Source organism: Barbatula barbatula (assembly GCF_947034865.1).
Source record: "Barbatula barbatula genome assembly, chromosome: 8".
Taxonomy (NCBI): Eukaryota; Metazoa; Chordata; class Actinopteri; order Cypriniformes; family Nemacheilidae; genus Barbatula; species Barbatula barbatula.
Genome location: NC_136771.1, coordinates 7,572,743 through 7,597,994, shown reverse-complemented (window position 1 = coordinate 7,597,994; position 25,252 = coordinate 7,572,743). Strand labels below are relative to the sequence as shown.

General features: G+C 37.3%; 1 protein-coding gene across 5 annotated transcripts in view; it reads right to left on the bottom strand.

Moving 5' to 3' along the window:
• inpp4b (inositol polyphosphate-4-phosphatase type II B) overlaps positions 1-25,252 on the bottom strand; it is a 98,938-nt gene that overhangs the window by 45,193 nt on the left and 28,493 nt on the right. For all 5 annotated transcript variants that reach the window (XM_079462264.1, XM_079462263.1, XM_079462265.1 and 2 more), the window contains 3 exons: positions 13,190-13,298; positions 9,294-9,363; positions 7,908-8,055 (listed from right to left, as the gene is read on the bottom strand). In XM_079462264.1, coding sequence (XP_079318390.1) covers positions 7,908-8,055; positions 9,294-9,363; positions 13,190-13,298 — 327 coding nt within the window. The remainder of the gene's footprint in view (positions 1-7,907; positions 8,056-9,293; positions 9,364-13,189; positions 13,299-25,252) is intronic.

The following is a 25,252-nucleotide window of genomic DNA, read 5'->3' as shown; positions in this document are numbered from 1 at the left end:
AAATTTGTCAATTTAAAAATAAATACAAATTAATTTGGCGGTAGTCTACCACTACCTATACGGCCTACCAGATGGTGCTCCGAGGCCCACCGGTTGAGAATCACTGCACTATAGCATATACAGAAGATGACCTTAAAGCTAGATATGGAGTAAATGGCACAAATCTTCCATCATCACTCAGATTATCCATGCACCCTAACACACATGACCAGCTCATGGAGCTATCGAAGAGGCTCAATTATCCACTTAGCAAATGCACTACAGAGGAAAGAACTCTCACCTTTAGCAAGCGAACACCCATACACATGGATTTTCCCTTTATATGCCCAACTCTTCTCCCTGTGACAGAGTACTCGCTCTAATTGGCCCCATCTCTTATGCTAAGAGGTTCCTTAGCTTGACTTGCATTGGCTTTTAGAAAGAAATTGTCAGCCTTGCCTTTCATTGTTGTCGTGTGATCTCTGTAGCTATTTGTTGCACAACACGACAAAAGTACGGTAGATTTACATAAAACTTAGGGACTTATCTCTCTAAGCAGACAGCGAGAGCTTTATAACGGTTCTCATTAAGAAAAGGTTCAGGCGTCTTTCATTGTGCAGGGAATTTCCAAGGGAACAATGATTCATTTTCATGTAAATTCTCTGTGAAAGTTTAATAATTTCTTGTGATAATTTGTGATTAGAATCCCCCCCCAAAAAAGAAACGAGCAGAAATAACCTTTGAAGAAAAGACAGATTATGTTTTTATTTAAATTTGTCGAAGGGTGGATCTTTATTTATAAGAAGTTTAAGAAAGAACAGATCTGATAAATCAGAAGTGTTGGTAGATTAAAAGCTCCAAGCACTTTATCTAAATCTGTTCTGATATGATCACCTACAGTACAGGGAAAACTTTGATAACACAGTAACAGAAAAATCACTGTGATAGCATTGATAGTGACGGCACTAGGGGTGCTTTCTGGTGCTATAGCCCCGTCAGAAAACTGCTTAGCCCGGCAAATCACCCCCAAGTATTTCCTAATATCTTTTATGGAGTGTCTTTCTATAACTGATTGCAAATAGCCCGTCTTGTAAGCAGCGGCTATATACACTGACTTTGCCTACTAAACAAGCTGATAACATCAGTCAATAAAACATAAATAAAATGTATTTTGGGATTATGTTTGTTGCCATCTGTTATCAAGACAGTACGTTTGTGGTTGGCTGCCCATTCAAACTTTTCCTGTAAATTAGTGTAAGAAAATGTGACTATTGGATAGCATCGAACTGAATAAAACATTACTTAAAGTCCCTGTGAAATTAAATATATATATATTTTCATGAAATATTGTAGCGTTTATTGTAAATAGCTTACTCTTGTAATAGAGTCCTTCTATTCTTAAAATTCATGTTCTTCAGTTAAAATCTGAAAATGCACGTCTGCCTTGTAGTGTCTTGGGTGGGCATCTGCTAACTTCTCCCCTTCAACTGTCATTCTGCTCGCAGTTCCATTTCAAAGTGCAACGGCTGTGATTTTACATCCAATCTAATCTCAGTAAAAAAATAAACCACGCCCACAGTTTTTTCTCATTTGAAATTCTGTTTCACTATGAAATGCATCAGAATACAGAAGTTAACACGATCACAATATCTGTTCATGGAGACTTTAAAATAAATCGCATTGACCGGGAAGAGAGACTCTTCATTTTACCGCAGAGAGCAGCTCAAGTGCCAGTAAACAGGATTGTTGTGCCCACCGTGGCAAATCAGATGTTATGTTGTTTTTGTACGTGAGCGTGGGTGCTGTATACATTTACATTATAGTTACAGTATTGGAAAACTACAACAGATTATATGGAGGTCAGACTTGTTGTGAATATACAAAATATGGCAAAATAAGTATTGAACAGGTCACCATTTTTCTCAGTAAATATATTTCTCAAGGTGGAAGTGGAAAGAACATCCTTTCATCATAAACCAACCATGACCAGGTGCTCCTCGTAAAATTTCTGACAGAGGAGTATAAAGAATAATCAAAACAGTGGTCCAAGAGCCACTTGTGTAGAACTTCAGAAAGGTACAATTGTTTCAAAGAAAACAATAAGTAAAGCACTCAACCGCAGTGGCCTGTATGCACGCTCACCACGCAAGACTCCATTGCTAAAGAAAAGCTAGTTTAAAGTTTGCTGCACAACATTTAGACATGCCTGTGAAATACTGGAAGAATCTAGTATGGTCAGATGAGACCAAAATTTTACTCTTTGGAGTTTGGATATCAAATGGCACTGCACATCACCCCATAAACACCATATAAACAGTGAAGATTGGTGGTGGGAACATCATGGTGTGGGGCTGTTTTTCAGCATACGACACTGGTAAACTTTACATAATTGAACGAAGGATGAATTGACAAATGCAAAGAGACATTCTTCATTAAAATCTGCTGCCATCTACCCGAATGATGAAGATAAAACGAGGGTGGACATTTCAGCAAGACAATGATCCCAGACACACAGCCAAGGAAACTCTCAATTGGTTTCAGAGAAAGTGAATAAAGCTGCTAGAATGGCCCAGCGAATCACCTGACTTGAATGAAGAATGGGACAAAATCACACCTGAGCAGTGCATGCAACTAATTTCTCCATACAGCAGACATCTTGAAGCTGTCATTACCAACCAAGGCTTTGTACAAAGTATTAAATACATTTCAGTAAGTGTTCAATACTTTTTTCATGCTATTTTATTACATAAAACTTAATTCATGAACTTATTTGTTTTGTTTTGTTTGTATTTATGGTTTATTTGGGGAAACGCCGTCTGGTGAAAATTTTATATCAACAGTAAATTGAGAAATAAATGTACTGAGAAAAACGGTGAAGTGTTCAATATTTATTTTATCCGCTGTATTTCAACGTTTTAAATAATCTGCACTTTATAGGAACACGTCGTGGACTATGCTGAAATACTTGCGTTTTACTGCTTATTCTTTTTCAATACAAAGAACAGAAGAGTATAGCATTGATTAGTTTGCTTTTGGTTATAAAAGGAATAATTATGCTAGCGATGGAGCCTAAAGGACTCGAACCGTGTGCTTATGGATATGCCATTTTGGATATTCACAAACTTTTGATGTAATAAGAAAATCATATGCCAACTGTATGCCACAGTATGTTCCGAATGTTCATTGATGTATTCTGCTTCATTTGCTTTTTCTGTTATTTTTTAGTTTAGTTCATAAATACCTTTGTTTCGTAGGCAACTTTACACATTGCATAATGTTTTCAACAAAAAAGCACAGCATATAATAAAAGCTTATTCTAAATGTTCACAAAATCTTAATTAATTAACAATAACTACAGTATAACTTAGAGCACCCATGGGAGAAATGTAGGTAAATGCACAACAACAATGTTCTGTATTTAAACGACAAATTTGCATGTTGTCAAGCTATAGCATTTATTAATTTAATAATTTAATTAGCCCACATTCTAAACTGTTAAGCTTCCCCTTAGCACACCCCCAAAAAATCGTCCTGGCGCTGCCCCTGAGCATTGCAAAGGTTGTGGGTTTGAATGCATTTTAAGTGGCTTTGGATAAAAGCATCTGTCAAATGCAAGATTGCAAAGCGAGGAGAAAATATTTCCCATATCTTTTCCAGTTGATATCAAAGGTTGTAGATCTAATCAAACTTGGACACTCCGTGCAAATTCATCTGTCACTTGGTAGACGCTAGTCAAATTAGTCAGATGCAAACATAGACAGGTTGTGTGAACGTGCTATGAATTATACAAGGTGAAAATAGAAAATACTTTCTATAAAAAAGTACATGATAAACAGGTGCACAAACAAGAAATACAAACATGTTTTGTGCAGTAAACATTTAATATTAATAATAAAATATGAAAAGACAATGTAAAAATTCTAAAGACTCTTCAATTAATATTAACATTACATTTATATTATACATTTAAAATATCCATTTAGGAAATTCATATATTTGTAAAATAATTTCTAGAAATATACCTCAAATTTGGTCATAAAATTACACGAAACACATTATTTTTATCTTTGTCTGGTGCCACAACTGCCACAATATAAAAATTTTAATGTTTTTTTAATAGTGTACCTAATCTATGTAATTTTTGTGTTCCTCATTAAAATATTAACAAGACTTTTTTCTTTTGTATGTAGAACAAACTTTATCTTGTCCACAGCAAAACCAAAGGTCAAAGGGACTGAACTATTGGATGTACTCACGGATTATCTGAATGTACATGCATTGTTTAATGTTCAAGGTCACACAGGGCAGATGTATTATGGGAACAAATACGTAACTGCAGGTTATTTAAAATTTTTTGCTTTAGACACCAGTCTATATCTTCCTCAAGTACCCATGGCTTTCAGAATGATCTATTCCTGTTTTATTCTCATTGTTAAAGAAGCGTTATCTTAGGGAAAAAGGTGAAAAGAAATTATTAAATTTCATGCTTTAGTCATATCTGCCATCTTGTTCTGTTCAAAAGCTGCGACATGAATGTAATGTAGCTTTATCAGAATGTGCTTTGGGTTGAACAGGATGTGATAATAAAAGAAAGATTTGTAGGTGGGAAAAGCGCAACACATGACAAAGTCATAGAAACTCATATTTTTCATATTGATGGGATGGGAGGGAAATCAGACGTTAGAGAAATGAGGAACGATATCACGGTGAGTGAAAACCAAAAGGCTCTGAAGTTTTGCGGATGAGAGTGCTGGAATTATGTGCATGTGGCAGTACAGGAAGCGGTTACACAGCGGGCTTCATTTCATGGTGCGTTACGGCGACTGTTCGCTTGAATTTACCAGAGCCTTTGTGTCTGCCTTCAATTCCACAAATATGTAGGGAATGGCAATTAAATACAGCTACCTTTACTGCAGGACAACCAGCGTCAAATGGGACAGATCTCCGGCGAGTTTGCGGTGAAGTGACAGTTCACCCAAAAATTAAAGGTTTGAAATAAGGGCGAGTAGATAATGGCAGAATTTTCATTTTTGGATGAATCACTTCAAGAGCTCAAATCGAATTGTGTCGTGTTACGGACAATTGTGAAACAATTCCTCAAGTTTATGCTTGGCCAAAGTACACTAAGAGAGACAACTCAAAACGTTCATCTGTCTCGTGGCAGAGATTCAGGATTTTGCACGTAATGAACATCACGATTCAGAAGAATTTGGTAATGTAAATACGACAAAATACTCCGACCTGAGGGTTAATTGACTAAATATGCTGGGAAAAAGTTATTTGTAACATGGTGCTTAATTAATGACAACATTACGTGAGAAAAATGTAAAAATCGCTCTCTGTCCAATCTTCCTTTTTTCTCTTACCAAAGCCCACTGACGGGCTGTCGGCATCGAAGGAGGATGGAATCAAAATTTTAGTCTTGACGCAGCACCTGAGCAACAGTAACATATTCACTGTACTTCAACAAACACACTCCTGCAGCTCAAAGGCTTTTGAAGAAAACGCTTCATGACATGTGTGGGCTGATCTGATGAATGTGCAAATAAATACACGACAGACAAAGACAAAAAAATGCATTTATAATATAAAGATTATCTACATATGCATATACACTGCTTGTCTGTGTAAAGTTCTTCCTGCAAGCATTTGAACTATATAATTTGAATTTTTATTCACATTTGAGTTGAGCTAGCAATTGGGTTGCATGGAACTGAAAAGTAACGGTTATATAAGCTCTTTAACCCTCTGGGGCTTCATGGTCCTTCAGAAGTGTGGACACGCCCTAACAGTTGTGCTTTTAAGAATTTGTGGTTTATAAACAAATTCATGTCTAAAGTCCTATTGAAATTATTTTAAGAATTAAATTATTTTTATTACATTGTTTTTTTTAAAGTCCCCATGAAATTGAACTGACTATTCTTATTTTTTACTGGACTATTGCAGTGTTTATTATAAATGATTTATCTGTTCAGGTCACAAAATGGGTCTCTAAATGACAAATCATCCCCCTTCAACTTCCACTTTCAATGTTTCACTCGGATATACAGGAAAATATTAAGAAAATATCTTTGCAACTTCTGTTTAATGTTGAAATTATATATAACTACTATTAAATAAATAAAAATACAATATGAATTACTAATTATAAATGCATATTTCTGTCTATAATTATTTTTATTTGTTTTACGGACCAAGTTTATTGATCTTTGTTCAATGTGTTGACAAACTCCATTGAAACAGGAAGTTGGGGCAGGGCTCCTCCCCCTCTTAAAACAACAAATAGGCTAGCTTTTGCCTGAGACCCTGGAATTTGATAAAGGCTGCCGAAAGATGTCATGCAAACATCACACAACATACAAACATTGAACTGTTTTGAATAAAGTGAGAGGCTGCGGGTTTTTAAAGCATGTATCTTCAACCAAAATGTGGGTGTACAATTCCTTGCTTTCACCTTGAAATCTAAATCTCTATTAAATAAACTGCTATTTGGTTTTGAATTAAATCAAATTGTGTTAAACCAGAACCAACACATGCAGATAAAAACAGACTTAAAGGTGAATGTGGCGCCCGGGCTGATAATTGGATGTCTTGGGATAGAAACGGCTTCTTAAGTTACCTGTCTGTACGCGGGAGAGCAGGTGTTGAGGCCAAATAGCCTCGCTGAATAATGCACGCATGATGATAATTGCTTAGCAGGGTCTGACCCACGGGCGCTACAGTCTGGGAATGTGTGTCTGGCCGAGTTAATGATCTGAGATTCTTGAACGGCCATGCACGATTCCTGGTCTGCCTTAAAAATTTTTTTTTTTTGGACGAAAATGCGCCTATGCTAATATCTGTCAACTTTAGCATAGTTGCCACAGATAATGATGTGAGCTGAGAGGCATTTGGCTCTGCATAGAAACTCAAGGGAAAGAGCGAGTCTAGGAGACGCAAACTTTGTTTAGACAGGCGGCAGAAATTAGACTCAAAGCTGTGTTTTGTTGCCTGAACAGCAGAAATCGAAATTAGAATTTGTAAACCAGATCTAAACCAATTTTTTTATTGAGCTAACAACATTCATACATACTCAGAGTAGCAATGCAAATCCAAATCATGTCACATCTTGTTCCTTTCTTATCACCACATCATAAAAAGCTTTTAGTTCAGCGGGTTTGCCTAACGCAGGCCACACAATTCAAACACTACCTGCTGTAGCATCAATGTCTGAAGCAACAATACACTCTAATTCTTTCATTCTTGGAACATTCTGTGGCCCTGTTCATTCACAGATGTTCACAGAGGTACGTGGCAATCGTGTAAAGCTACTTTGCGGGGACGGCTTACATTTATTGAATGGAGCAGGAGCTGAGAAGTAACATGCACTGTTCTTAAAACATCAATTCACTCTGTAGGAGAGAATTATTTACCGCTATGCCTTACAAACTTTATGACTGAAGGTTTCTTCCAGTGCACACTTGTTCTTTTCACCGTGCGAGATTCCATGTAGTTCAATTTGCTTTTGCACAGGTAACAACGCTCCAACAATGAGATAGGGGGAATAGAAACGGAAGGGTAAAAATGAAAGAGAGAGAGAGAGAGAGAGAGAGAGAGAGGGAGGTGGAGGAGTTTTCGTGGCAGAGGACGGGCACTCTGCTTTGAAGTGTTAAACATCCTTGAATAATTTAGCACAGACTCTAAGTATAGCTCTAAAACAGCCATTTCCATCTTTGAAATAAACCCTTGCACGAGGAGCACCTTACATGATGAGGCGTTTTCTTTTTTATTACCTTAGAATGAGCTATTTCTTTTTACAAACACAGCGTGTCCCCTTACATCGCATTCGCCTTGTTGTTTCAACAGTAGCCAGACCTGTCGTGGCCTTTCATTCTTCAACACTTTACACCGGCTGTAACCTCTGAACATTGCCAGGACTGAGGTCTCACCTGTTTGTGTCCTCCTCAATGTAGAGGCTGATGAGCTGTTTGGGGATGCTGAAGGACAACGTGCACTCAGCCATCTGCTCCCGTACCAGCATCCATTTACTGTCCACCGTCTGAAAGCGATACACCTTACAAACCGCATTCTTAAACACTGGAAAAGAAAGTGAGAGACATTAGGTTTGAAAAACATGAGGGAGGATGCATTATGTTTTATTTAAAAATAAAACGTTTTTTTTTAATAAAGAGTTTTTAGTTCATGTCTGCTATATTCAAGCTACGTATTTCTAGGAAAAACCTATGAAAAACACATGAACATAAATTTTATGTGGTGTACAGATATACTAAATTCGAATTCTCAACAAACATCTACCCTGTTCTACCGCACTGTAAAAAGTTATTGAAAAACCTGCTAAATTACAGAAGGACAGATGAACGAGTGTCCTCTAGAGGAGTACTAGTGGACGCAAACGCCCTCAACCAACTCTCGGTTTGCCAGAGAACAGGATTAACCTTTGACTCCACTCTCGTTCTAATCCAACAGTCAAAGTACATTGCAGCGAGCGTCTGCTCAAGCTCTTAGAGTAATGACATAGCTTTAGTTTTGTATTGGAGCACAACACATATCAATGGACGGGGGTGGTGGAGACGAAATTCATAAGCCAGTCTTACCGCAGTAAGAAGACTAAAATGTTTTGACACGAGCAACCACTATAGTGAAACGTCACACATTGTTGGTTGACTAATTGTTTTGCCTGGCAGCAGTAGACAAATATAGATTGGGAGACAAGAAACAGACAGTTTTCCAAAAATATATTTTCTATACCACATAAAGGGAATTTTTGTCCTCGCACCCACAGAATTGTTGATGACTAATAATAAGACAAGGAGCTGTGAGAAAAATAAACCTTGGAATAAAGATGGCTGACTTTTTCCACACCAGGTAAAATAAATGAACACTGACAAAATGTCTTTTAATCTTTACCTATTCTCTTAATAGTGTTTACACTGCTACCTAAGGCAGTGGTTCCCAAGACGGGCTTGTGAGATGATAATAGGGGTACGGAAACGTTATGTTTTTCTATCTACATATATACACTGCGGGTCTCCTTCCATGGAATTCACCATGTTGTTTCATTAACCCTAGACGGACAAACTGCTTTAAAGAGCGCATTTGGTAAATACGTTATCTCCTTCGGCAAAGAATTGAAACTGTGACATCTTAGTGATAGTCACAGTGCTTCGAAGGAAGGGGTGAGTGGTGGAGTAAGACGTTGGTTGGAATTCGCAACCTCACCAATAGATGCCGCTAAATTTCATACACTAGACCTTTAAAAACATAAATACAAAAACAAACCACAATACATTTCAATAAAAAATGAACGTACTCACCAGCATTCATTATAGGTCCATTATCTTTGTCATTACTTGTTCCATGTGACGTTTCATACACCAGCGTGCACTGTGGTAAAAACAGAAGTGTGTATTAATATTAACAGCAATGCCACTTTGAAATTTTATTTCTATTGTATTTTCTATATCACACAATGTTTTAAAGCAGCTTTGGCAGAAAATCATACAGTAGTATCTTAACTGTCCTGTTCAATTACATTTCTTACGGCCTTCTTATTTTACTTTAACACTCTTAAAAATGTTGGCTTGTTCTCTAGAGGTTAATTTATACCAGCAGTGGGTTTGTCCTTACTGTATTTGACCCAACCATGAGTTAAAACAATCCATCTTTTTTTAGAGTGTAGGGCACCAGATAACAAGCCAAATATGATATTTGAATGAAAGTGGAAGTCCATAATCTCAACGGAAGACATCGTGAGTGGTAGTTGGCAGTAGCACCATGTCCTTCTTACTCTCTCTCTCTCTCAGTTTCAATTTAAGTGTGCTTTATTTTCATGAAAAAAATTACATTCGTATTGCCAAAGCATTTGCAGCTGGGCTGCGTACAAATAGTGCAAGTATGTAAACAAACGAAAAGAAAGATAATTATAGAAATAAAATAAAATGTGATTCATGTAGTGCATCTTTAAATGTTTATAACATTTGTACCAGATGTCGGCAACAATGCAAATAATCAATATATACAAAGAAAACAAAACAAATAAGTTCACAAATTAAGTTATGTATAATAAAAAGGAAAGAGACAGGGAAAAAGTATTGAACACATGAAGAACGGGAGGTGCAAAAAGGCATGGAAAGGCAAGACACCAGCTGAAATCTATGAGTAATTAGAAAGCAATCCTGCCCCTTGTCAATGGAAATGAACATCAGATGGTTCAGCCCCAACTGATGGCATATAAAAGGGTGTCTCATTATCAAGGTGTCATCTCATAATGGGTAAAAGTAAAGAGCTCTTGCAAGACCGTCGCAACATTGTTGTTGCAGCAAAACATACTGATGGCATTGGTTAAAGGAGGATTTCTAAGCTTCTGACTGTTCCAGTGAGAATTGTTTTAACGCACTCAACCGCAGTGTCCTGTATGCATGCTCAAGACTCCATTGCTGAAGAAAAAACATGTTAAAGCTCGTTTAAAGTCTGTGAAATACTGGGAGAATATAGTCTTGTCAGATGAGACCAAAATTTAACTGTGATGATTTGGGGTGATGTACAAATGGCAATGTACATCACCCCAAAAACACCATAGCAACAGTAAAGTTTGGAGGTGGAAACATCATGGTGGGGGGCTGTTTTTCAGCCTACGACACTGTACATTTTACCATTCTTTCTTCCTTCTATTATATAAAGTTTGCCAGAGACATTCTTGATAAAAATCTGCTGCCATCTACTATAATAATGAAAATAAAACGAGGGTGGGCATTTCAGCAAGACAATGATCCCAAACACACAGCCAAGGAAACTCTCAATTGGTTTCAGAGAACGTGAATAAAGCTGCTAGAATGGCCCAGCGAATCACCTGACTTGAATCCAAAAGAAAATCTATGGAAAGAACTACAGACTCATAGAAGAGGCCCACGGAACCTTCAAGATTTGAAGACTGTTTGTTTGGAAGAATGGGACAAAATCACACCTGAGCAGTGCATGCAACTAATTTCTCCATACAGCAGACATCTTGAACCTGTCATTACCAGCAAAGGCTTTTGTATTAAATACATTTCAGTAAACATGTTTAATACTTTTCCCCTGTCTCATAAAACTTCATTTGTGAACTTATTTTTTGTTTTCTCTGTATGTTTGGATTATTTGGGATGTTAACGACATCTTGTGAAAATTGTCAACAATACCTTGAGAAATATATTTACTGACGTGTTCAATATTTATTTTATCTGCTGTATATAAAAACAGAAATAGAGTATAGTTTAAACAAACATTTGCAAAATTTAAATCTAAGTAGCAGAATAAAGGGATATAATAATATAGTATAAATACATATATTGGAAACATCAGGTCAGGGCAGAATTGTTGCTGTTTCTGTTGTTGTGACAGGCAGACAAATCCTGTATTGTGCAGCTAACACACAGCAGTCCTTGTATTCTCCAAACAGATACGTCAGTTTCTGATCGTTTGACAGACTTTTAAACGTCTGGTGTATGGACTTGATTTTTTCATAAAACATTGTCCGTGTATCTGTGAATTGTGTGCATTCTGTTAGGAAGTGGAGTTCCGTCTCAATTTTGTTGAGATCAGTGTGGACACAGTCTTTGGTCCTGTGGCAGCCATGTTTGTCTGTGTCTGACCGTATCTATAGTGAGTTTACTGTATGTCCACTGAGTCTGGATCTTGTCAACGTGGCTCTGAGTTTTGTATCTGTCACTGTGTATAGATAGTCTGCGTGACTGTAATTTCTGGTTAGGGCCAAATTTGTATTTTTTTTGCTTTGTTGTTTTGTTTGGGTTTCCCAATGAGTGATATCATTTTTTTTCGGTTGCAATTTGGTTGAGTCTAATTTTGTCACAATTGTTGTGGTTGAGAAACATCAGTAGATGTTAGGACTTAAGCTGTGGACCAGCTGACAAAGAGGATTCATTTCTTTGCTCGTCTCCTGGTGTTTCAGGGCTTTATAATTTGATTGACTGATCTTTATGAGCAGTGGATATTTGCCTTATTCTGCCCTGCATGCATTGTTTGTTGTGTATCAGGGCACTTTTTTTTTAAAGATACTTTTACAGAGTCCATGCAGGCTCTCAATTGGATGCCCCCAATATCTCTCACTGCTATGAGCCACGCAAATATTTGATAAGCTGTCACCTGCACCGGTGCTCAGATAATCAAGCGGTTCTCCAAGTATCCCAGAGTGCCAATGTAAGCAAACCAGGAGCCAAAGAGACCCTCACGCCAGCTCAAGACAAACACAGCTCCTCCATCAACTTCAGCGAGTCTGACCCGCAGCGCTAATGCCCTGATCACTTTAAATTCAGACTCCGCACCAGTGTTTAGTGCCTGACGGATGACTCTTCACGTCTCATTACATCACATGACCTTCAATGGGCCTGGAAGAGTTTCGAGACACTTCTTACCATGGGGGGCCACCTAAAGAGGGGCACCGGGACCACAGCACCGAGACCACAGCGTTAACGGAGGGCGGGGCTGCTGGGAAGCATCAGCTTCATGTTCGAGACGGTGTCACTCAACAGTCCACCCTGTGTGACGGGCGCATCGGGAAAAGTTTACTTTCTCGGCTGATGACCAATGACGTCTGCGTGAACAGGGTGCACAGTGGGATGCAAAATAGGCTGACTGAAAATGTTCACAACGTAATTGGTTCAACATTTTTTGACCCTGCGCCTTTCACAGAAGATATATAATTATAAAAATACCAATGTTTTGCTTTACTTATTTATTTATATGTGAATGTATATTCAGCTTTAAAAAAAAATTTCAATGCATTTCAGAATGCATCACAACCCAGATTCTCCATGTAAGTCTCCTCCATTTGCTCTTCACGTTCATCTCCATAACTCTCAATAATTCTCCCACCCTCTTGATTCTCTCTCCCTCTCCCTCTCCCTCTCCCTTTCCCTCTCCCTCTCCCTCTCCCTCTCCTTCTCCTTCTCTCTCTCTCTCTCTCTCTCTCTCAACTATTTTACTGTTGTCCATAGCAACAGATGCTACTTCAACACTCCACGGCCATTCTTGCCACAGCAAATTGAATAAATATTCAACAGTACCAAAATGACCTAAGAGGACTTGATTTGCTGTGAACAAAATTGTATCAAAATATGTTACCTGGCTTTTCCACATACAAATTCATGTAAAAAGCATTGTGAAAGGGTTTATTTGGCTGGCCGGACCTTGTGTGCATGTGAGAGCGTCTTACCTTTTGGTGCATGTCGGCGGTGATGTGGTCCACCTCTCCGTCCTCTATCTCCCCCATCTTCAACCTGCTCACCACCACTGTCCCCACTGTAGCTGAATCATCTGTTGATCTAAAACACATCAACAGAGAAGATGAATGAAAGTGTGTGTGCCGTGGGCATTTGATTCATGTTTATGTATGAGTACAAATAAGCGTGTCCAAATATTTTTCATTAATGAGCTCTCTAATCATTTATAAAGATCGACATAAAAACAATGATGTCCAGGCATGATGATAAATGTTTTCATAAATTAAAACATGATAATGAAGTCATGTGAAGGTCTGAATTTGGGTTCACATTAGGTGTGAGAACATTCCCTGAGTCAAAAAACAAGAACGTTTTATTGATTGTTCACAACTCTTCCTCTCTAGTTGGGTGTATCTTGGCCGCAAAAGCATCAGACCCTTCGCAACAGCGAGAGACATCATTATTCTGACGGCACGTCGAAACGCTTTCCGGAGAAGTTCTCTCTTATTCTACTTGATATTCTGTGAAATGCATCGATTAAAGAAGATGAATCCATTTGTGTTTTGACTACAGTAACCAGCCACAGGTTTGGCATGAGCGCCGGCCGTCAATGTTTGCTTGCCAATAGACTTGGAGCGGGTGTGATATTTGAGGTTATGAGTGACCTCAAATTAACTTTGAAGCTCAATTGAGCCGTTGAGAAGACACAAAAATCTCAAGTCAGCCTTTAGTGGCGCGCTGGCAAATTATCCACCCATGACCATGTCCTAGACAAATCTAATTGGCCCTGGGTCTCTTTATGACAACAGTAAATCAAAGAGCTTTGTTACAGAACGAGCTGACTGCGTATTGTGGGATACCCACGCTATTTGAGCAGAGACTTACACAGTTTTTCCAAGTCTTTACAAGCCCATTTGCAGTCATATAATTATTCTAAAAGGATTTTAACCTTCCATACGCTCCTCGTTTGACTGTCTTAAAATGCATTGATTTCCATTACATTTCCAGGGTTCCCAAGACCAAGATTCTTCATTAAAGTTACTACTTTAATGTAATGCGTTTGAGCATTACAATACATCAGAACAGGAAGTTCTATGCAATCGGATTTATTGTCTAGTTTTTTTATTTTCATCTCAAAGTCAGTATCAACACACTGCCACAGAAGAAAATCTGTATGCACTTCCATATGGCACAAGCTCAAAAGACTTTTTGATCTTCCGCCCACTTTGGATGAAATCGAGCCACCATTAGACGTTTACCATACAAGGTGTACAAGGCTTAAGAAGCAGTCCCCCCCCCCACTGGTTTTAATTAAGTTTCCAGTAAATCATTTTAACGATCCTGTGGTGCGGCAAATGTATTTTAAATACAAATAAACTATATAACCACTCAATTAATACATGTTTAATAATTATGCAGTCTAGTTTAGTATGTCACACTGCATGACATTACTGTAGATCCTATTCTTTATATTTTTTCATTGTATTGGTAATTTCTTTGTTCCACTTCCACCCTTTTTTCTTTTGAGAAGCATCTTGGATTGATAACATTGTCAAGGAACTCAAAGAAATGTACCAATTAAAAAATAATTTGTGATATGTAAGGGATAATGTACAGGAAGGTAGCTGGTTGTTATCGCAGAAATAAGCCCGGAGGGTCTTGTTTCACACTGAAGGGGCTTATTTCGCGATAACTGCTGGCTGCTTGTATATTATCTAGCTTATTACACGGCAACTTGCCACATGAGAAAAAAGTTTTACATGAATTTGAAATATTTTTTAGCTCATTTTTACCGAAAAAAGACCTTCCGCAAAAAGAAGCAGTTTATTTTCGGTTTTAAGGTAAGAAACAATCATTTGTAGCTATAATGTCATATATGTTATTAAAAGATATTTTTATAAAAATGATTTTGAGAGGTTGTTATCTGGGAATAACGAACCTGCAAACTGTCGCGACCTGCCAATCAGAATCAAGCATTCCAACGAGCCGTGTAATAAAATTATATAATTTGTACAGAATTTTATTCCATTAGTTATGTTTTAAAAATGGACCCCAGTAAAATCACAATGCTATTTTATCCAACATGTTAAATTTGATACATTTATGTATTGCACTGAAATTGAAAGGCTATTTTTATGTTGTTGTATTTTTGTAACACTTTATAAAAAGGTGCTATTTGTATTAGCTAACATGAATTTACAATAAACAATACTTCTACAGCATTTATTAATATTAATTCATGTTAATTTCAGCATGTACTTATTCATTAGTAAATCAAACGTTGTCATATGAGAAAAAACTCGACATGAACTGTGAACTTGAAATATATTATTAGCTAATTTTATCCGAATGCAGACCTTCAGCAAGGAAAGCCATTTACTTTAGTTAACGTTCAAATGTCACGAACAGGCAATTTGGTTTAATCATTTGTAAATATAATGATTGTATACTGTAAATGATATATAATTAAATGTCATTTGACAAAAACTTGTCTAAATGATTTGGTGCATCTGGGTTACGTGTGTATTAGTTTTGAGAGGTTGTTATCTGGAAATAACGAACCTGCAAATGTCGTGACTGGCCAATCAGAATCAAGAATTCCAACCGTGTAGCCGTGTAATAACATTAGTTAATGCACCATGAACTAACATGTATAACTGTATTGACATGAACTAACATTGACAAGGATTAACAAATGCCTAAAACTAAATGATTCATTGTTAGCTAATGTTTACTGATGCATTTATGAATGTTAGTTAATGGCACCATATTGTAAAGTGTTGCCCACACCACACCAGGAGACCCCTTTAACCTTCATTAATCCGAGAGAGAGCGAGAGAGCGAGAGAGCGAGAGAGAGAGAGAGAGAGATGAGCAAGGGAATCAAGAGGTTGGGAGAATTATTGAGAGTTATGGAGATGAACGTGAAGAGCAAATGGAGGAGACTTACATGGAGAATCTGGGTTGTGATGCATTCAGAAATGCATTGAAAATTATTTTTAAAGCTGAATATCAATTCACATTGATATGCCCAAATGTGCACAAATGCACACACCAACACAGAAATATATTGCTGCCCCCTTCACTAACTTCATAACTTATTTAGCCATAGATGATTATTAATAGTCACCCTTTATGTTTGTTACTTTTTTGCCAGTAAAAGTGCACGTTCATTTTCATCAAAGTATTTAATCATTTAAAATACAGTGTTTATTCCATTTCATGAAAAACAGTGAATTTGATTTAGAATTTTTGGATCAAGTGATGAGAAAAGTGCATCAAAGTTTTAGTTCAACCATTCAGTTTACTAGGATTTCAATCTATGACATGTCATTACTCAGTCAATATTAATGATATCAATATTATATTTTCACAGAATGTTCTTTACATTATGTGATCAGGATGATTTTATCTAGAAAAATATTTATTAAAAAAATAATATAACTGGGTTTCACAGGCAGGGTTACTGTATGTATCATACACTGAAGTCCTGCAGCGTTGTACGGAAGGGCGCCAGAGAGAGCAGAACGAGTTGATGTCAGTTCCATAAATCTTCTCACGTACGCTAACACGAGTCTTGATGATTTATTATGTCTTTAAACTCACAGCTGCTCTGACACAATTCTCCACTGTGACCAAGCGTACAGTCAATTAAGCTGAGCAGAATAAGTATTTCTCTCTCACACACACACACACACACACACACACACACACATGTCCTCGGAACGCATTCAGAAATATGTATTTATATTTTTTTATTTTGATAGAAGGCATTTGAAGGACTTGATGCTCTTAACATACAGTAGAAAAGATCTGAAGAAAGTTGCCACAAAAGGAGCTGGAGTAGTTCAGACTGTATGTGATCTTCCGGAGGCAGCAGGTAGTGAAAAGTCAGTCGAGGAATGACATTGGTTTCATCAGTCAAGTATATTCCTCAGTGGCATGTGTGTTGCAGACAGGAAGCGATACCCGGCTACAGTAAAAAACGTCTCTATGAGAAACTACTGTATGTGGGAAGAAAATCTGTTTAAAAGTTAAGGACCACTACACTACTGAATATGGAATTTGTCTGGTCATTCTGTGAAAAAAGATGTTTTTAATACAAAATAAGATTGTATTCAAAAAGTCATTTGGACAAAATATTTAAGAAAAATAATCAAATAAGAAGCCAGAAGAGATGGCAACTCAAAGTTTAAAAAGCATCTCAGGGTAAGAAGTTGGCCAATAAAATGCCGAAAGTACATTTTTGCAACTTCTAGTTATACGGGTGGCTACTTAGATAGAAAATAACATAAAAAAATGTTTTGTTACGTTTGTGTTATTTCATAGTGTTTAGGAACGTACTATTATTATAAAAAGTAAAAAAGCATCAGTAAATGACTTTTGAATGGTTTTGAATTTTGGGAATTATGTGAAAGTGAAATTAAAATGACCCAGAGCTATTTGAAGCAGATCATAAACTGCATAAGTCTGTATTTATTTTTCTGCCCGGTGAGAGGCTCCATACATTTCAATCCACCAGTTGAGAAATTCATCTCTGATTCTTGACCTACATAAAAACTGGACCGGGCTAAAAATAGTTTGGCAATTTTATGATTTGTCGGTAATCACAGCAGAGTAATGCAAGCATAAATTTAAAGAGGATCGTTGATCAGTTCTGGATCCTTGTTAAAGATAATGGGGTCTTTTCCCTCTTTGTTTCCAGTGACTCAGCAGTAATTGCGTTGGCATTGCCATCTCAAACCTGGCATGACACAACGAGTTTTTGAACAGAAATTGGTGGAGACTGACCGAGCAGATGGCTGTTTTGGACAATGTCCAGTCTTTTTTTTAAATGACAAACCCATTAATGAACTTGAACAAGCCGAGAACACTGCGCTATTTTTACAGTTCCGCATAAAAAAATGGATTTTATTCATTCAAAAGTCATGTTGCATTTGCAGTCGCTGGCAACAGGATGTTTTGATTTATCTCGTCTCTCTTTATTAAAGTGAACAGCTCGCGGAGGCCGCTCGGCTCTTTGAAATCGTCATTTATCTGTTGATTTCCAAGGGCTGTTAAAATCACCGCCACATACGAGGTTGCGTTATCGTGTATGGAGTCAATGTTATTACAGTGTATTATAGACTCAATGTTTCGTTTTAAGAAAGGTGGTAATCTTTTCAAAAGGCTAACTGAGAATTCGGTTAGTCTGTGTACGTGTCGTGATTGATTGTTGGGTTGAATCTCAAGAAACCTGTCAAGAAAATGTCCACCTCATATTTCATCACAAAACATTTGGCTTTATGAAAATAGGGCACATTTTAAGACTATTATGAATTTTTGCACTGCAACATTATTTAAAGGACAATCAACACTGAATCAAATGACCTTGAGTTCTGATTCCTGTATTTCTAGTTCTATCAAGTTAAATTCAAGTTTTGTTAATCCTGATCTCTCTTGTTTTTGCCCCCTCGTGGGAAGTCTTTGTTTTGTTTTTCTGTTGTCATTTTGCCTCACCGTGGGTCTTTATTTTGTTAAAGTTAAAGTTTAAAATGTTGTACCTGCTGTCTGCGCCTTGGATCTGCCTTCCAATCCATGACTCTGATGTCTAGCTCAATCTTGCTCTCTTATGAAGTGCACACTGCTTTTTCTTAAGCTTATAAATTGTGGCCGTGTGTTTGGTGCAGTCTCTCATTTCCATAAACCTTCATTATGTAGGCCCTGCTTGTGGTTGCGAGTCAATTTGTGCAGGCATTTGAGAGACCGGTCCCAATCGATGACAATTGAACGAGAGAGACAGTTATCAGTGCTGAAAACAGGAAGCCAGCCACTGACCAATCATGATTCAGCACACTAACTTAGCTCTATTATGAACTTAATATGGATGTTCTTAAACCCGATTATTCCTGTTATTCAGTTACAGTTCCATGAAATATTTGGTCAAAATCAAAATGGCTGGAGAAGAGTTGGACCGAATCTTCTGTTATTGTTGTTTTTACATTTTCTGCATTTGGAAATGAAGGTAAAATGCGTTAAACTGAGCTAAACGTATTGCAAATATTGAAAAAAGACATAATGTAAGTGTTACAAATACACAGAATTATTTCACAATAACTTCTAAATAAAAAGTCAACTTCTTGTTGCATCGCTATAAACTTGTGGAAGCTCTTTTTTTTACCTCTGATGGACTATGGCGGTAGATTGTATATGCATGCAGCCTCCACCTTACGGGGCCTTAATTCTGTGTATCATGCATCCTTTAGTTTTATTATAAATGTTTTATTACATCATTGTCCACCCGCAGAAAAAAGCACTGGTATATATTAATTTGTAAAGCAAATTACGTTTTTAACCTTTTTAGTCTTAACTCTGGGAGTTATGAGTTGTGCTTTTCAAACAGGTTACTTGTACCCAGAGTGTTAAAAAACTTGTGGAAAACTGCTTTTTCTTATTATGCACCCTGGTCATGGAATCATTTGCAAAAAGATTTACAGTTAACTACATTAATATCTATCAATGAATTTAAGAAAATGATATGTGGTAAGGCAGACGTAATTGTTTCCCTTTGAAAGATTTGTGTGTGATTATGGGGTGCTGCATAACTGTATTTTCATGTATTTCAATTGTTTGTATCTTAATCTGAGTATTTATAGCTGCTTCCTTGACCATGTATCTCTTGTAAAAAACAAAAATAATAAAGATAAATATATAAACACATCCTCACTGCTTTGCCGACAGTCGCTGGAGTCACCAGAAATCAGCCAGATCTGTTTATAAACAAACAAGCGGCACATCGCTGAAACTGTACAGTTTGTGCACAACCTTTGAGAAAAGAACATGTTCCTACTCACTGTTTGTCAACACTGAAAATGTGTTTTTCACAAGTCACTCATTCTGTAGCCTCGGCAAGTTCACAAAACACCCAGAGTGTTAACAGAACACAGGAGCAGCTGCCAAACACATGTTTCTTGACAGACAACATTCAAGAAATTCTCTGTCCTCCAGTGCATTCTCGCATCGCAAATATCTTAAACGTCCCCTGATACAATGTTGTTTGTTCGCATCTCTCTTCTACACAGTCTGCGACCACCGTCGCCCTTATAGCTGACCTGTTTGCTTCTGGATAATGCAAACAGGTTTTCACCCTTTAACACCGAAAGTCTCACCCTGTGGTTGTGAATGCAAAAGTACCTCGGCCCAGTCAAAATGTCACGAAAGGACCATTTCCTGCAGAGTGTAAGTGAAATGCACAACAGTCTATAAATAACTTGTTTTGTGGGACTGGACGGAAATAGCTAAAAGGTATGCAGTCAAAGAAAGTCATGTTTTAGAAGCTCTGAAAGCCTTGGCTGTCTGGAAAGAACCGCACTTTAAATATTTCACGTTGCATGCATAATGAAGCATTCAAAACACAGTTGTGTCAGCCTGTTTGTGGGATGGAAAGTACAAAAGTTTTACATATAAACAATTTTGTCAGTCAGTATAAGTTACAGACGGCACTGCCATTTTACAGAAACCCAATATGAAACAATATATGAATACTGACCACCTCGATTTTATGCATATTTAAGATTTGTTAATGTATTTAGGAAAAGTTTTTATCCTAGTTTTCATGTGGCTTGTCCTGCTGTCGGTCTTTCACAATACCGTTGGATGACTTTAAGTCACTCCTGAGGTTTAAGTTTTATCAAAATACAACAGACACTGGACTGGAATACATCTAAAAATGCTATTTGAAATGAACATTTTGAGCTGTATGTCAGAGGTAGTAACAATAGTTTTGATATGGGTAACATCATATATTTGTGAAAGAAACTCGCTACTGGACTTCCTGAGATTTATGAGTATGAAAGGATTAAGAGTAAATGCTACAGTATAACCATAGTGAACCATGTGTGTTCACTATTTAGTTTACTATATAGCTCACTATAGAGTTCAAAGGCAAAAGTGAATGCTGGTGTGTGTATCGTGATGTGTGCAGTGGGCTGGCAGTGCTCAAGCAGGAAGGATTTGAGATGCTGATGTGAATCATTGATATTGACAGTCTGGGATGTTAGCATTCTGCCTGCGAGCTCGTGAAAGTCCCTGGGATTATATTCATCAGAATTGATGCAATCCCAGCGCTAATCTTCACTCTCATTATCTCCCTCTCATGCGGATACTCCTGAATCAAAATGCAAGAACTGGATAATAAATTAAACAAGAAGTCGAAAAAATGTAGGGGCCCACCCTTAAAAAAATCTGACCTGGGATTGAGAACATTTAAAATCAACCCCCCCCCCAAACTAATACTGTTGCCAACCCAAAACTGCAAAAACTGTTACAGAACAAGTGCTAGAACAAACTTTTCACATTTTTGAGGAAATCAATAAAATATTTCAACTCGCTCTTCACAAATCTCCATCCTTTTCATCCCTGTCAAACATGACAAACAACACTCCACCTCAAAACACTACAGACATGAATTCATGTATGCGTGTTCTTTTTGGTGGTCATTAAAACATAAGGCTTCCTCTCGCAACGCCCCACATGTCAGGATTTGACAAGCCGGGCTTATCCTCGTCCCTCTGGTGTCAAAGCCCACTTCCTCCGCTTGAGCTGCACAATCCACTCTGTCAGCCATTTTAAGTCACCGTGGAGGAGCTCTGTCTAATACCTTCAGACTAACAATGAGAAAAATGTCAGAGCCATGAAAAATTGACCTGCTCGTCTGCCGGCGCGCCAGCTGTGAGCTAAACGTCAAAGGAGGATTGGACGGCCGCTTGCTCTTTAACCTCAGTAAACAGTCTGCGGATTGTTTACCCTCTAGCATTGTTTTAAGAATGGAAATGTGTTGCAGTAATACAATAAACAACTTTGAAGTCAGGTGTAGGTGTCCCAAATACCACGGGGCCTCCTTGCTCTCTACCCAGATGACAATTGAGGTTACTTTTTATAACGTTGTTTAACTGTGAAGTTTCGACGTAAAATTAGACACAAATGAGACAACTGCTGACATGAAGTGGGAGTAAAGAGGTATAAAATAATTGTGATGTATGATACGGGGCTCAGATTATTATTTCCTGGCAGAATTTAATGAGAATTATTCTTGTTCATGTGTCTAATCTAATCTGACCACAATGAGACATCGATGAGATATCAAAAGGTTTGTCTTTTGAAACAGTCTTCATAATATGTCTTGAAATAGTCCCGACGTAGGCAGCTCACTAGGCTACCAGACTCTTTCAGGACCGCAGCTGGAACAAAATCTACACAGCAATCTAATCTTTAGATAATCGGTTCAGAGTTACACGGAAGGCTGTGTCCATGCATTTTCAAAATCGCAAAATCTTCCAGCATTTGGCACACAGTACGTCACGAACCAGCCTGGTTCTAGGGGAATACGTAACTTTTTATTTCACGAACTGAACAGAAATATGAAACACATCTGAACCAGACAAAGTCCTCAAGATGACTGAGGTGAAACTCTGTGGTGAGCAAAGCATGTAGTAAAAATATATGCAAGTATAACACATCAAAAGCATGACACTTATACGAGCCTAAATCAGCCTAGACGGTGTGTAGGCTGTATGAAACCCATCCTGCGTGCATCAAACATGTAAATGACTTCCTCAGTGACTGCATGCATGCTTAAAATGTGAAACAAGTGTTAAGAAGCAGCCCACAATTAAAAACCAGAGAGGAACACACATGCAGACAAGAGACAAGAGAAACACTGCCATTAGAAACCACTGTAAAGTCGGAGAACTGTTAAAAGAGAGGTGCACATAACCATTTTCCACTAAGATATGTAGCCTATTTCACAGGAATAAAGCGGGTTATACAGTATGTGTGCGCGCGTGTGTATGTTTACATTTGCCATGCTGCACTTTTGTTATATGAAGACTATTAGGCTGAGAGTTTATGAAAAGCTAAGGATTGGTACAGCATACTGTAGATAGCCAAGCTTAACACCGACACTTCTGATGAAATGATTAAGTGTAATCTCACCAAAGTGAGCACAAACATACATACAGTTTACACGTACAGCGTCTTGCAAAAATGCTCATACCACTGAGGAGCTCAATATTATTAAATGATAAATCCCACTCTTCTGTGATATTTCTTGAAAAGGTTGAAAATATTTCCGTGAAACTGTGAAAGTGAAACTGTGAAATGCTTTGCATGTTATTTGGATAAAGCCACCAAATGCAAGCGAGACAAAATTGTAAATTCACCCATAATTTACTCGCACACATTTCCTCAGCTGGACACAATGTTTCTTTCATATAGGCTTTTACAGTAAATATGACTTTGTCACTTTTACATTTGAGCATATTTAGCAATATCGAAATCAAAACAAGCACATCCAAGTGCTAAAAGAATATAGGCCGACATGTAAATAACTTCAAATGCCATTGGTTCTTGTAACTTTGTGTCGTGTAATACAGCCCCGATGTAAGAAGCACTTTGTGTTTCTTTTTTATTATTATTATTATTATTATTTTCTGTTGGTTGTATTTTGTTCTAGCGTTTGTGTTGTGTTGTGTACTCTTGCAAAATGGACTATATCAGTGGTTCTCAAACTGTGGTACGTGTACCACTAGTGGTACTTGAAGAGACCCCTAGTGACAGTTATTCAACGACAGAAAATTAAAAACTCTATATAGCCTATTCATTTTTGTTTTAAATGTTGAATGTTATACATGATCGATAAATATGGAATAAATCTCATAGCCTATGTGCAATTTTAACATAAGTGTTAGTTGTATGAATTATTGTTTATTTATTTATTATTGGTCGATGACGTAACTGGTGCATTACAGGCAGCTCAAACACAGAGCGGGAGCAGGCAGATGCTTGTGAGTCTCTCACTCTCTCTCTCTCTCTCTCTCTTCTAATGAGTTGTGCGTAAATTAAGCTTCTTATGTATTTATTTTTGTACTTAAACCGCTGTTTAAAGCAGATGTTAATGCTGTAAAGCACGTATTCAACACGTGCCTGCATCTACTCGAGGTTAAATCAATGAAGCGCTCGTTGCCATAGTTTTGATGCACCATTTTAACAAGAGCCTCTGAAGTAAAGTGTGAGTCTAACAGAAAAGTAAACAAGACAGACTTAAAACTGTGATTTTCTATGACGGTCATTAGGTGGTAATTTTTATAAAAGTTTGAGTTTAGACATACTGATGTATTTTTGTTTAGCACTTGGATATGATTGTTTTGGTGTTAATCTCACTAAATGATCCAAAAATATTAAGAGTTTTATGGTTGAAATAATTGAGAACATTTATGAACTCACCCGAGTCATCTGGATTATTTTAATGATGATGTTTATGCTGTTTGTGCTTTTAGCCTCTTTTTTTGTGATTCACAAACAAAAGCACATCAGGAATTGTAACGGTGAGTGAATTAAGAGAGAATTTTCATTTAAATGAGATGCAATTGGTAAGCAATAAAGAAAACACTACTGTACCTTAATTCTTTTGGAAAAAATCATTTTGTGATATTTTAGACTACAGTTTGAGTGGTTATTAAAACAGAAAGAAACCAATTTTAAAAGGGTCATGAATTTATTATTTATTTTTTTATAATATTAGTAAAGTCATTCTGTCGTTTTTCAAGAGCATTTGTACCCTCTCTTTTACACACAATTAAACAAGCTTTACTCTGTTTCTGCGGTCCTCTTAAGGCAAATGCATCAACACCCAACAGGCCAACATTATATAGAGCAAACAAAATATTGATACATGATGGGTGTCTGTAAGAGGTTAAACTTCAAGTTACGGTCCAATCTGGCCATCGTCGGGAAACCAATAAAATTATACTGGCCATGATAAAAAAAGTCTGGCCATTTTTTGACTTGCGTTTTATTGAGAGGGGTTATGGAGGGTGGTGGAGAGAGAAACATTGTTATGGAAGTAACATTAAATGTGTTCCGGTGATACAGTATGTGCTAGGGATGTAGCAATATCAAATATCTCGCTATAAAGTCCACAGTACAATATTTATTGCAATATTTAAAATGACAAATGATGACTTGGTAACATGCCATAACCATCCTGTTTTCTTTATCCTCTAATCATAACTGTTGCTA